This window comes from Caloenas nicobarica, chromosome 1, assembly GCF_036013445.1.
Source record: "Caloenas nicobarica isolate bCalNic1 chromosome 1, bCalNic1.hap1, whole genome shotgun sequence".
Taxonomy (NCBI): domain Eukaryota; kingdom Metazoa; phylum Chordata; class Aves; order Columbiformes; family Columbidae; genus Caloenas; species Caloenas nicobarica.
The window spans coordinates 97,727,712-97,742,781 of NC_088245.1; the positions used below are offsets into that span (position 1 = coordinate 97,727,712).

General features: G+C 37.4%; 1 protein-coding gene across 1 annotated transcript in view; it reads right to left on the minus strand.

Annotated features, from left to right (window-relative positions):
- The window catches only part of PPP2R3B (protein phosphatase 2 regulatory subunit B''beta), a 54,502-nt gene extending 39,799 nt beyond the window's left edge, over positions 1–14,703 (minus strand). Inside the window, exon 1 of the mRNA XM_065627264.1 lies at positions 14,262–14,703. Within this exon, the coding sequence (XP_065483336.1) occupies positions 14,262–14,606 (345 nt within the window). The 5' untranslated portion in view covers positions 14,607–14,703. The remainder of the gene's footprint in view (positions 1–14,261) is intronic.
- Positions 14,704–15,070: the final 367 nt, after the last annotated feature.

Genomic DNA, 15,070 nt, shown 5'->3' on the forward strand with positions numbered 1-15,070 from the left:
TGAGGCCATGTTTTAGTTCACAGCAATCTTCTTCCTGGAAAAAAAAAATCTGATAAGCTTTCGTGGAAATTAAAGTGACCTTCTGCCCTTCCTCCTCTATGGTTTTAGGTACATTAATTGGTAAGTGGTGAAGTTTTTACATTTTAAATGAGTATTCCTTTCCCATAGCAATCTTTAGGAAATGCTGCTATTTTGATGAAGTTTTTTTCAAATATCACAATTGAAGCTATGAGTATGGCAACTCTTGCTATTCCAGTCCAAGCTGTGAATACTCTTAGCACTCCCAAATTCTCTAAGATGTCAGTACATTACAAGTCTGTAACTTGTCGTGGACAAGTTTCATTACTAACAGCATAAAGGGAAAGACCTGGTCAGTCTTACTCTGTTTTCATTCTTCATGCTTCAAATAAGGCCACTTTCTTGGTTACACAAAGATATACATAGCCCAAGAAACATTAAAACAACTCTTCCACCACGAAGTTCAAGGTTTCTCTTACTGGACAGCATTATTTTACCCCTATGCTGTGTTACCTAGAATATTTAGCCCTATTCATCCATTAATAGCCATTCTGTCATGTAACAATATATTAAAATCCCACAGTAAATATGCTCGTAATGTTAAGGAAAGAGTACTAGTGAAATTAAATGTTAATGGAAGAGTACTAGTGAAACATGATTTGTCTTAATTGGAACCTTTTTGGTTTATCACACATTGAATGATGACAAAAAGCCTGTTTTCTTGTTTTTAATTTAGTATCCAGTTTCACTCCCCCCGGGCTTCTTTATTGCAACTCGTTATGAAGATATTTATTTCTTTCGGAAGCTGGAGAACAAGAAAGGAATTGACAAGGCAAGAGTCAGACATGTTGTGGTTGGCATGACCAGACGATCAAACTGCATTGAGCAAAACTGGCTGTCACTCACCATCTTGTAGGAAGATCAAATCAACCAACCTATGATAACTGTGGGGCGACAGGGAAGCCAGCAGGGAGCTGGGTGTGCAGCACCCAAGAGCACATGCCTGGAACTTGAGACGAAGGAGTGAGGTGTTAAGAGTAGGAGAAGAATCCTGCTCTGGCAACAGATGCCCATTCCAGACCAAGATGTTTGGGGAAGGTCAGGAAGGTTGTATTGCAAGGCAGATTGCATTTCAGGTTCAGCAAAATAGGCTGTACTTTAAAGTAAGGAAAGATATCTTCTCACCTAAATTGCTTTCTATTTTCACCCCTTTTCACTAGGGGATGCACTCACATTCACTGCCTTGTTCACAGCCTTCTTTGAGGTGGCTGTAGCATGTCATTAAGATGACTGACTGCCACAGGGAGAGCTGACCTAGAGCTCCAGTTCCTCTGAACCTGCTGAAGGAACATCAGTAAGAAATCAGTGTTCCAGTCTCCACTTTGGAAAAAGTTGCAGATTTCCCTTTTTATTTTTTTCTTCAAATGGAGCTCAGAGTCCATCATCACTTAACCAGCATATTATGTTCGGTATTTTGAATATTCTGTGGTTTTTGGTCATAATACTACTTCACTGCCTGAGGAAGATGTTAAGTCAATCGCATTGTTAGACTAATATTGTTTCAGCACTATTGTCGCTAGGCTGGTTTCAAACCTAGCAGTTGTTTACATACCTGTATGCAGTATAGTTCACAGGCTGCAATATATGAAGAATCTACATGCAATTGAGCATCTAGTTGCAATACGATGTGAAAGGTAATTACACTGGCAGCTATAAATCACCTCCTTTTCACCATCTGAACGGAAAAGGGTTTTGTATTGCCATGTTTGAGGGGATACAAGCATTTGTAAAGCAATGTGGTTAAGAACCCCCTAAGACGTGTTTTAACCTTTTCAGTCATGAATCAGCCCCAGGGGAAAGGGAAAGTCAGCTTCCATCCAGATTGAACTAGGAGCGTTCAGGTATAGTGTTACATTTATCCTATATCTGAATTCTCTCCAGTGAAAGCTATGGCAAAATCCTTTCCTGGGTGAAGGGCTGGATGACAGCCATGGAGCTGTTCAAGTATCCTGGCAGCTTATTATTAGCTGGATAAACAGAGGGGAAGGTGCATGCTCAGAGCTTCCTTCCAAAGCTAAAGATACACACTATGAATGGATCTGACTCAAGGGACTCTGGCTAAACAGTTTACCACTTCAGAGATCTGAACATACACAATAGCAGTGTAATATTTATGTGGCTTTAATACAAAAGTATTCGAGGGAGACAAAGATGAGGATCACTAATAGTTTGGGTAATGTAGAAGAAATAGAAACTTGAAGAATACCTGAAAAAACCTTAAGCATTTGCCTACAAAAATGCAATTTCTTGTCAGAAGCATACGCTGACAGTAGATGTAAAGTCTTAATAGATTATAGGGAATATGTGTATATTAATTACTAATATATATAGTATATATTAGTAATTAATAATAATATATGTAATAAGACATATTCAGTCATACAAAATCTTTAGTTGCTGGGGTCCAGTCCTCAACCCAGTAGCATGTGAACCAAGATGACAGAAAGCCTGTTTGGTCTTTGATGACGGTTTAAATAAGGCACAATGAGTGAGCCCGATGGCAACAGCGTGCAACCCCACAGAATCCCTCAGCCTGAGATGCTGCAGGAATTAAAGAGCTCCTGGGCTAACTGTGGAGAGAGAACTTTCCTATCTCCAGAACAGTCAGCTAAAGGCTTGTGCAACTAGAATAAGGCAGAAAAGAGCAATGAAGATAACTAAGTAGCATCATTACCAATATAGAAAAAAGATGAAACAGCATGACTAATTTAGTACTAGAGATATATTTCAGATGTTTACAGTGGAAAAAAGGCACTACTACTACAGTCAAATAGTTCAGGTATTTTTAATATATATATATATATATATATGTATAAAAGACGCCAAGCATCTAACAATGCTGAGTAGAACACAGCTACTGCGAGGAAGGAAAACCAAAGAAGAAATTACATAAATATATCAGAAGACAAATGAGTCTAGCAAAGAACTGCTGCTTTAAGAAAACAAGCAAACAATACGAAGAACCCTGGAATGCTGACTTCTCTTTTTCCCCTCAATCTTCACAAAAGATTGTGACTAGACGATCACCATTATTTAATATTATCAAGAGTTATTTCTTGACCAGATAGTCTATACCTGGCCTTCCATTTACTGAAAGATGCTGGAACTAGGTATGCCCCATTATTTGCATAAATATTGGGCTTTTGATAATTAATTGGTTCCTAATGCCTTAGTCTAAAGCTCCACAGACTGAACTTCTAATAAACCTAATTCAATTTCTGCAAAACATGTTGCATAATAGTAGATGCAAGTAACATTGCACTTCAGTAAACAAAATGCTCATTGATTAGGTGCGTTATTTACATTAGTCTGCAGGTCTTTAATTTACTGCTGCAGACCAGTGGTAGCCTGTGGATCATTGTTCTAACAGCAGCTCTCAAGGCACTGAGTGAAAAACTAGTAGAAAGATTAGAAGGCAATGTTCATCTCAGTGAGATTTGATTTTATGACCTACAAAGTGAGAAAACACAACTTAGGCAGGTTTGGTAGCTTCCAGCTTAACACTATATATAGCAGCATCCAATGTTGACATAGTCTAAACAAATGAATGAAGAATTATAGTGCTTCTCTTCAGAAAGAATTCTAAAACTCCCTCTCAAGTCTTCAAAAAGGCCCTTGCAGAGGAAAACCTCTTTATAGCAATGGACTTAAGTCTCAGCTGTCCAAGTGTGTTATTTTACATTATTATGAGCAATAAACAAAACATTCCCTTTTCAGGAGATGACAGTACACAGCAAGATTTACTGACCTTGAATTTTAGTAGAGCAGGTACTATAAAACACAAAAAGTCTAGAGAATGGGAAAATACAAGAATAAATTTGAAGTAGCAAAGAAAAATCTGCTTTTTATCCATGTAAGTGCCTAAGCAATCAATATCTATTGACAAGGTAACCCACTTGGGAGTAGGGAAGAAACCCACTGATACTGATTTTTCAATACTGAATTCACAAATATTGATTTTTATTTTAATTTCCCAACCCCCCTGACTCTATCCTGAAATAAGGATGCACAAGGCTGAAACCTATCCATCCTTATACTGATGCATAAGGAAAGGGATTTAATGGGGTCCCAAATAATCAGTTTTCTCAGTTCTTCAGACACTTATCTAACTTGCTTCTTGCTAGTGGCTTCCCATTTCTAACTGCTCTGTATGGGATGAGAACAAGAGGACAATGCACTTGTAAGCTGAACAGAATAATGAAGTATTACTATGCATCCCTAACTCCCCTTTGGATGAGTCACCCCTTTTCAGCAGTACACTGACAAAACCCAAGGGAGACAAAGTTTACAATGTCTAGATCACAGAAGGAATCAAGTTATTATGCTCTCACCCCACTACCAGCTACCTAAACTGATTGCTTTATAGTTATTGACAGTGTTTTGAGTATGGTGTGCTACAACTACGAACTGCTACCTGTTGTAACTGTGTAGTTAAGAAATCTAAATTCACAGGGAGACACCGATTCCTTTGGCCTTGAAAGGAAGTTCATGTGAACCTGGGTCTAGATGCATATTTTTTTTTTCTTGGAAGACGCAATGCCTCCCCTGTAGAACACACAGACAAATAAAAAACCTGGAAGTCTTGCATATACACACCTTCTCTAATGACTGCTTATGTTTTCCAGTACTCTTGGATTAGTGCAATGCCTGGAGGTTCTTTCCACAGTTGCTGGAAGAATCCAGAATTTTTAGGAGGCAAGATGGTGAATAAAAAGACAGCAGTTAGATGTGAGATATATGTCATATGGGTAGCCTAGGAAGAATGGGCTGATCAGATTCTCTGCACATTACCAAAAGAATGCCATGTATGTACATCATGCCATGGGCTGTTATCAGATTATAAGGAAGATAACATACATGTCACCTTGCTATGGTTACACTGCCTGGACTCCAAAGACATCGCATGGGCCTTTTGACATTGCTCACTGCATCTGGCAGACTAGCTTCAGCAAGCATCAACACTAGATACTATAAAACTGAAGCCTGGCAGCTAATGGATGGTTTATATTCCTTTCAGAACAATTCTCATATTCTCTGCCATCTTAGGAAAACATTATGCTATACAAAAATAAAATGTAAACTGATAAACAGAGTTTTAACAGAAACAGGTTGTTGTAATGGTGCCCTACAGACGGAACCAATTTACCATTCATGATCTTCAGATGACCTTATTCATCAGATCATGAAAAGCAGGTAGCCCCGAGCTGAGGCTGCTATTGAACAGAGAAAGACAAGTAAAATATCTTGTATGGATTATATAAATTAAATTCACACTTGCTCTAATAAGATGCTGGGATTTTGCATTTTTAGATGAACACAGTTTATCCACAAAGGAAGCTAAAGTCCACAACATTCACATTTGTAATTTACCAAGGTAAGCCTCTGAATAGCAGAATAGGTTGAGATGAAGAATTAGTTCAGGCTGATTCAGAATGCCACTAAGATTTTCCTGCGGGAGAGAGCAGGTTTTATAATGGAGTCTAATGTTATGCAACTTTTCAAAGTCACACAGGCCATTTTGGATATTTAGTAATTTCTAGATTGCCATTATTTACCTTGTGTCACCTTAATTTACTAGTTGACAGAGTAATCTGGTATGAAGAACATGAATGACAATGTTCTATAACTGTCCAGCAACTTATTTAAACATTGCACTAGCTGTTCAGTACTTGATCATTTTGACATGAACTGAATTTTCAATTAATCCTTTCAAAACCACATTTATATCTTGGAATTTCTTCATTTCCAGAACTAGAATGATTGGTGTAGGAAAGTACAACCACTACTTCAATTCCACCATCACAAGCTAACATGACATGTAATTTAGTCCCTGAAATCACAAGACAATAATTCTGAGTCAGTGACAGCTGCAGGACAGCTTCTTGCTTATACACTTGAGACCTCCCTCCCTGAGGATCTGAAAGCAAAGCCAACAAATCAGGAAGCTTAAGATACAGACCTTGTTCTACAAGTCAGTCAGTAAGACTGCAAACTGTAATTCACCAACCAACAATGGGATTTCTGGTAGAACCCCTATAGAGACTTACTCTTGAACTGACTATCTTCTTGTTGGTCAATCAGTATGAAATCATTGCTGGTATAGGAAATGGATAGGCAATAGAAACAACACTGGTTTCTACAGAGCTAAAGGAAAACAAACAAACCAACCAACCAACCCACCCACACACTTCCAAACTTGCAAGCAAAGTACAGTGGTAAAGGACAAAGCACAGAAAGAAGGCAGGGCCCAGAAGCTGGTCACCAGCAACAAACTGAACTTTAGCTTCCAGTATGACAACTAGAGGGCCCACCACTGCACATGATGAAATAAGACTTCAGTAATGAGACAACTTGCAGAGGTGTAACAACAAAAATACATTGCTGGAACAGCAACAGTACACTTGGTCCCTTCCAACTCAGGACATTCTGGGATAAGAAATTTTTTACAATAAGGGTGGTAAAATACTGGCCCCAGTTGCCCAGAGAGGTGGGAGATGCCCCATCCCTGGAGACATTCCAGGCCAGGCTGGACGGGGCTCTGAGCAACCTGATCTAGTTGAAGATGTCCCTGCTTGTTGCAGGGGGTTGGACTAGATGACCTTTGAAGGTCCCTTCCAACCCAAACTATTCTAGGATTCTATGACTAGCAATTTCCTCCATTCTCCATCACCAAAAGTCTTTATGTGAATTTTTTTTTAAACATTCTAGAAGATCTTTCTAAAATATTAAGCTTAAATTTGTTACTTGATAAATACGCATGTAGTCAAAATTCTACAAGGTGTTCCTTAGTGTGTTAGCAGCAAGTAAGACAACAAAATTAGTGATTTTTTTGTTTAAAATCTTAAGTTACAAAAAAAGGCTTTTAAGTAGTATTTGCTGTAAATGGTGACTATTCATGAAGACTATTAGTAGATAGAAGGAAGAAAAATCTAGCTCATCAAGTGCTTTCAGCATTACCCGATTTCAGATAGTTTCTTTATTTCTTAGTCAATGAAGTATACCACAAGGATGAGGATTACGTATATCAGTGATGATCATATCTAGTAGAAATATTTACAAACTCTAGAATATTAACTGTTTATCAATACAAATCTATCTTATGAAGAAAAAAAACTATTAAGAAACTGTTCTCCTGGTTCTACTTAATTCTAAAAACAGATCAAGTCAAGCCATTTCATAAACTCTACAAGCCTTGTTTTGTCCAGATAACGTTGAGAAGGCCCAGTTGAACCTTGTTCATTGTAGGCACATTTATAACTCCATTTTATAGATATTTTGCAATGTTTTCCCTCATCACCTACTCATAAGGTCTTTCCCTACATTTTCCTGGTATGTAGATTTCTACAAATGTTGTGAAAGTCTCCTTGTAGTCTTCCAGCTCATCTGATTTGTTGCCTGAAATCAGCCAGTTTCTAGTAAGATCTGCATAGAACAAAGAGGTAAAGCTAGTTCCACATGAAACAAAACTAAGCAGTATGCACAAAGTTATTTAAGCATATAACCCCAAAGCCCTAAGAGCCCATTATCACTGCAAGAACCTGTGGTCAAGGAATGGTACATGGGTGGCTCTTATGGTTTCTAGCTCCTTATTTTTTTTATATAGAATAGCGATTGCTATGCAAAAGGAGCACATTTAACATGAAGTACCAGAACACATCTGTTGATCAGTGGCTAGCTTTCTATAGACCCATTTTAAGTTGTATCTGTTGTTTGCAGAATACAAACTAATCTTACCTACCAAGACATTTGTACAATCTGGCTAACTTGAAGATGAGAGCACCACACTAATCCAATCCAGCATGAGAGAGCTATTTACATATTCTGCCACAGTTAGAACATTAAATTTAGTAACCATTTGTTGTGGACTGCTGTAAACAACAAGCACACTTAACTGATACCTTCTCGAATCAATGCAACTACTTAAGTTGCCTAACTTCCAATTTTCCAAGACAGTTGTGTGTATGAAGCCTCTAAATTTGCAAGACTCAGCCATCTAATTTTTCTCATAACACTGCTTGCTGGAAAATTCTGTGCAGTCATTGACTAGGTCTGCCATTGGATAAACTAGTTCACTGGATGAACTGCATTAATCGTTTTGTAATGAAGTAAGCCCATACGTACTTCTGTCTTTAAGCTTATTTCTTGCTGACAGAATAAGTGTAGGGCATATGGAGAGGTTCTCAAAAATGTAAGATGAGTTCCCAAGCATCACGAAGGAAAAAAGGAAAACTATCTCCTCTATATCAATATCTAATTTCCTCCCAGACTGACCACCTGTTAAGAGAATGAACTGTTCAGATGACTTATGTAAAGCTATAATTAAACTTAAATGTTTTGAAAGACTGGGCAGAGAGAAGCAACTTGAAGTAATGATCTCATACAGCTATGAACTTTTTTTGTTTGCTTTTACATGACAGTCACTCACACAGGAGAGACTGCCTGTGATAAATAAATTTCATCCAAATATTTGAATTTGTCCTGTGTCAGGATTCAAGTGAATTTTAAATTTGAAGACAGACACGTATAATTCTAAACTCAATTTTTCAGCACTAGAAATGCCAAAAACTCTTAAGACTGGATGCAGCATGTAAGAAAGATTTATGGGTTTCCAGAAGAACAGAGATATCTTTCAAGTGCAACTGCCACTTTGAAAGAGGACAAAAGATCACTATTTCTTCTAACAAAGCACAATGTGTAAACAGAATTAATACTATTACTAAGAAATGTGTGAAATTTATGTCCCAGGGTACAGTATGCAGTTAGAATAAGGAACACTGCTGAAAATCTACAACAGTGAATAACTTAAAGTTTCTCATACAAAAAATGAATACCTGGTTCTCTAATCAAGATAATGATGCTTCTATTCCAATCTCTTCAGTACAGCAAAGCTTAAGAATAACACAACATACTACCAGTGCTGCTTATGCTGACTACTATTATTTCACCACACTTGAAACTAATAATGGTTTTCTAGGAACACCTATAGCTGTACTCTTCCAGACATTAATGTGAACTTCTGGCTGTCCTTCCTTTGTTGGCACCATAGCACTAATGTGTTCACAATAAAGGACCTTCTGACATCTGTCATAGTACCCTGTTATCATCACAAAAGTACATCAGTTTGATAACAGGTTATTTACAGTCTGCCTTTTAAGTCACGGGCTTGAGTTGGAAGCCAAGTCCACCACCCTCCCCACTTAATGATGGGACATGGCACTATTAACACGAGCTTTGCATAATACGGAGTTAGGGAGCTAGACCACACTCAGTCCTGTACAGCATAATCTAGTGTGCAGTGCAATGCTAATACAGCTTACAAAGCCCAGAGTTAGTAGCTGACATTGCTACTAGTATTAAGGTGTAGTAAGTAGCAACTCAGATGCAAACAACACATAAGACTAGACAGCTGAAATTTCAAGGCTGACATCAAAGCTTAGTAACTACTTAAGTGAAAAGCTGGCAGGATTCAAACACTGTAATTCCTCTTTTCTGATGTTTCATGACACAGAGCACACCTGCAGAACACAGAGATAGCCCACCACTGGTCTAACAGATGTAGGTATAAGCCCAGCTACCCTTTCATTCAGGTCCTCAGAAGAACTAATTTGTTCCCAAAAGCAACTGTTATTATGCTCAAACTTATGTCAATGTTAAAGGTTTCATTCTAGTCTCCCTTCCAACTAAAATGGATTCTAGTAGTACCACTCCATTTGAGTCAACTAACTGCTAACAATAATTTGGCAAGAGTGGTAGTGATGAAAAAAGCTGTGCAGCAATACAGTAAAGTAATACAAAAATTACGAATTACAGAAATACAGGACAATGAGCTTTAATAATTGTCACAAGATAACAAACAGGAACAGTATGCTTATCAGGCAAAGGATATACAGAAACCAGTCTGAGAAGTACCTTTATCTCAAAGGTTGACCCTGCAGAGAAACGGAAAATAACTTTGAAGTATTTCAGATCATATCACATTCTCTCTGCACCACCGCCCCCCAAAATGCCCAAAGGGAATTCTGTGAATTGTTTCCCCAGATGCCTTGCCCACCAGCTGGTTAGGATTAAACATCTTGCCTGCAGCATCTTTTAGGCCTTCAGGCCTGGCATTTTTGACAATATGATGAACAGTGTACAATTGTGTGCACCCCATATGTTTAAGATAATGTAGAGTGCCAGAAATGCTGTTAAATCCATGTACAGTAGTGATAAGGGTTAGAAGAAAGCTATGACAGCTATTCCTCAAGTTTGAAACTCACAAGTCACAGCTCTAGAATTTCTTTACAGGAGTATACTCATAAAATATTCAAGACTTAAACGTTGAGATTTTTCTATGCCTTTCATTTTCTGTTGTTTTAAGACATTCAGTACATACAAATCACAAGCCTACTTGCAGAATACTGAGCACTAGGAAGCACTTCACACCACGTAATGAAGATGACCAGAACTTTGCAATTACAGCATTGGTACAATGGACACAGCCAGAGACCGACCTCACTCTGAATGACACTATGCAAGTGAAGGGCAACTACCACCCTAAAGAAAAAAAAAACAAAAACCAAACCCATACCCTAAACAAACACTGTTTTGTTTTCACTTGCAGTAACATACACTACAAGAGGAATTTTCTTGGTAAAGTTCCGTCTAGATGTCAAAATGTATGTATGGATTAATCCAACAGTTTATTCTGAATTAACGTTTTTCCAGAACATGGCTTTAAGTGCCTTGTTCAGATGAACAAATTCCTCTTTGAAGCACTTCAGGTTTTGTTTCATCTTTAGCATAAAGACCACATATGTGCTTTCACTGTCTGAGAAAGTACTTTGGACTCACTAATCACTGGAGGGCTTCAACTGTCTTGAAAGACAGCAAATCTCCTCTGACAAGACATTAATGTTTCAGCAAAAATGCATGGCAACTTCTGAATTTTGGATAAAAATAACCCTCAAACTTCAATTACAAGCTAACCTCTGAAAAAGAAAAGATCTCCTTGAATACAATAGCTGTCAGCTACAGTACTTTTAATGCTGTTTAACATTTGCCATCAGAACATCAACATGTTTTGCTCATATGCTACTGTTTAAGGTGCTAAAAGATGAAATATCTAATTAGTTTCAAGACAGGTCTTCCAAGAATGCTTCCATTCTGCAAAACATGTTTTTCTAACAAGTATGGAAACCTACACATTCATACTTAGTACCTAATAATAACCTGGGGATGGCAGTTTTCTGTTATCAGCATTATTGTTTGGTGTCCTTCAAAAAAAGTTGCATTTTAAGAAACAGGAAAAGGTGTACAGCAACCTTACCCATAATCAAATATATTGATTCAGCTCAGTGATACTGAAAATGTATCCTGCCAAAATGAGTTTACTGCCTGTACATTGCATTAGGAGAATTCCTGTATACAGTAAGAAAGCGTTTAATAAGAAGATGCCTAAATTGAGTTATATAGTCCTGAAAAAAGTAATTCTCCAGCTCTTTATAGCTGAATGTAAAAGCTCTTTCCTAATATCACCCTCAGGCACCCAAGGTTAAACATATTAACTTTCAGCATTTTCCAGGACTGCTACATAGAATTTAAATCTGTATTACTGGACCTACAGTACAAGCTTTATTTTTTTAAAAAGCTATCTGAAAAATATTATTCTATTTATATAAATGAGACAAGGACCTCAAAGTTACTTAAATGAGGTAGGTAATACCATTGTGGCTTGATTTGTGAACCATGATTAGGTGCACAAAACCAGGTGCATTACTTTTGACACTGCAGCAGGTAGTTTATGGATGTATGAGAAGGAAAAGGATTATATTTTGCTTTCTGTGAGAAAATACGCTGTTGTGGCAGAACATGCAATTATGCAACTTTGGTGGTATTTTAAGGGCTGATGCCTGCTCCTTAAATATTAGGAAACTCTTGGATGAAGCTTCAGCTCAGCTGAATAATAAAGTCACAAATCAGTTTCTTATTGCTTAGAAACTTCTCCCTGCCCAACTTCTCAAAAAACAAAACAACCCCAAAAAACCAACAAAAACCACCAAAACACAGCCAACAGCCTGGCCCTCTAGGTTCTATCTCAGCACTATGCAAAGAATTCCAGTTAAGTACAGAATGTAACACTTCATTAATCTCTTCTAGTTCTTTATGGGATCTACTTAAAGCGATCAACCAAGACACACAAATTATAGTACACGAGTTAGTGATCAAGTACATCAAGTAACAGTGGCTTTTAATGGAAACTCTTCCCTTGCTTGTTTTTATCCAATACAAAAATAAACTGAGCATCTGCTTTCTGCATTTCACTAGAACAGGAAATAAAATGGTGTGAACATAAAGAAAAAATAGTAAATCAATTGTCATGCCCTGCTGTCTGGCTCGTGATTACACATATAATACAAGTCCCTATTAATTCAAAGTCAATCTAGACAAACTTTAGATTGGAAGTGTGATGTCTCAACATTAAGAAGTTGGGACTCGAAGTTGTCAAGCTAGATGTGAATATTAATATGTATGAAATCAATGCAACATTTCAGATAAAATGTTTTAGTGCAAAACCGTAGTCACATTGTTACTCTTGTGGGTGGAAAGGTAAATATATACATTCAATACACACCAATAACAGACAAGAAGTAACGAATACTCAAACATCCTCAGCTCTAACCTCTCTACTGCTACCAACCTGAGAAGGCTTCCCTGGGACACCAGGAGGTTTGCCCAGTGTATTGAGTTAGACACCCAAGTATGTAGAGTGATTGGAAGTGATGACCACTTACAACTTACCACTGTTATCAAATGATACGAATTTATAGTCCTATAGCAGAAACAGCATGCATCTTAACTCCTTTAATATAAGGTAGATCATACACACAATGCTTAGTTCTGTCTGTCACCACATCATTTTCTATCCAGTTTTGTTTTTACAATTTCTGAAAAGGGCTAGAAATTAGGTTGAACTGAACCGAATGTTTAAAAAAAAAAAAATCTCAGGTTGTGGGCGGGGGTGTCATTCTTGCATAAAAGGCATTGTCTATTATAAACCAAGACCTTCTTAGAAAGAAAGCATTGAGTGTACCATGCGGTACCAAAACAATCACTTTGTTAATATGCAGATTCTTTGAGTCTTGTACTAACAATAGTGCCTGGTATCAGTAGACAAAGGAATATTTGCAGTCAAGGCAGTATGTTATAAAAAATAACACTGCAAACAAACACAGGGACTTACATTTATCCACAATTAGATTGCATTTAACAGTGGAAGGGCCTGTTACTGAAAGCATGGCATCTGAAGCATCAACATCTGGATTGGGTTACCTCTGGCAAAACTAAGTTAAACGAGGTATCCAGCAACTGTGGTCTATTTAGTAAACTAAATAGCCTTTATAAATTACCATATCTAATAAAATGCTAGATTTTTCTTTTAACATAAAGTGTGATATGTACTTCACGAATGACACGGGGTTCGCCTTGGCTATCTGACCAATCTAGCCAAGTTTCAGCTTTTACAATTATTTCTTTCATTCTCCAACTCTGGAGGGCTCAGTTGACACAAAGACATTATTGAAAATTACGTTTCTATTAGAATGTTATTTCTAGCTTTTCCACCACTTCTAGTTTGTTCATGCCTGTTGAAAACCACAAGAATGCAGATACTAGACCTAACCTTATTGCACAGGAAAGGCAATACTTCAGAAAGCAAGAATCACTTGTTTTGACTTTTCCTTATCTATGCTGCACCCAGTGAAGCAAACATAACATGCAAATTAATTGCAACATATATCAATCTAGCATGATGTTTGAAATTACAGCTCAAAACCTGGGTAGATATATCAAATCTAATCAGCTGTACTGGCTATGGAATTTTTAAGATGCTCCTGCATTTTTGCTCTTGACAGAAAAATTATTGCAACTAGAAAACAATTCACTTTTCATTTTATGTCAGGCATGAGTGGTTTATAAAAAGCAACAGAGCTGCAAGAAGCCAAGACATGCTTTTGGAAGTTTAGGCCACCTACCTATTAGTGCTAATGACACAAAAACATTGACATTTTGTGTTCAGTGCCACTGCTTCACTCCACTCCTGACACCTCTTGTGGGGAAATTACTTGAATAATTTGCTGATACCACAAACACAAAATTCACTTCTATTTAAACAAATAGGTCTAATAAGTAAAAAACAAACTTACTACTCTGGTTCCTGAGGATCGACGCGTTGCTCTAACATTAGAAATGTTCCTTGGGGTGGCTGGAGTTGCCAATGGAAGAGTAGTAGAAAGCTGAGGAGGACTGAGAGACAAAGACAACCCAGTATCTCCTAATATGCATTGCTTGGAGTTGGGATTTTTATTAGCGAACCTGTCATTTTTACCATTGCCTGAATCTCCATTACTAATCACAGCTTTCTCCTCATTCTTGATTCTTCTCAAGCAGTCCTTTAGTGCCAGCTGAGTTGCAGGCTGACTTAACCAGCACAAGAAGAGTTCATCCACCTTCATTTTCAGTACAGGTTGCAGAACTTTCCCAGGCGACATTTTCTACCAGTTTCCTTTTTGTTGGATCAAATTCAAAATAAAAATTTGACAATCATCTACTTATTCCGCTTGACTTTCAGTGTTTCACAAACTTCAGGATTCCTGTTAAGAAAAATACTATTATTTAACCTTAGAGTTTTAACAAAGTTTTGGTATTTACTCCCTCAACATACCAACAGGCATTGTGAGATACACATGACTACAACAACATTTTGGAAGTGTAAGCCATTAATATGTCAGAGTAAAACCAAGAGGATAATTTCTTTTAAAATTGTACTGTGTAAATGATGTAAACTGCAGAGAAAGAAACTGCACTCAGGCTTTCTCAAAGAGAAACATGTAAGAATTGTTTTCCAAGAACATGTATTAAAATACACATTTATTATGACAAATAACCCCGAAAAGACTTATAATTGAACTTGCTAAGATCTAAATGTCTAAGCAGTTTATGTGAAGTCTTGGTG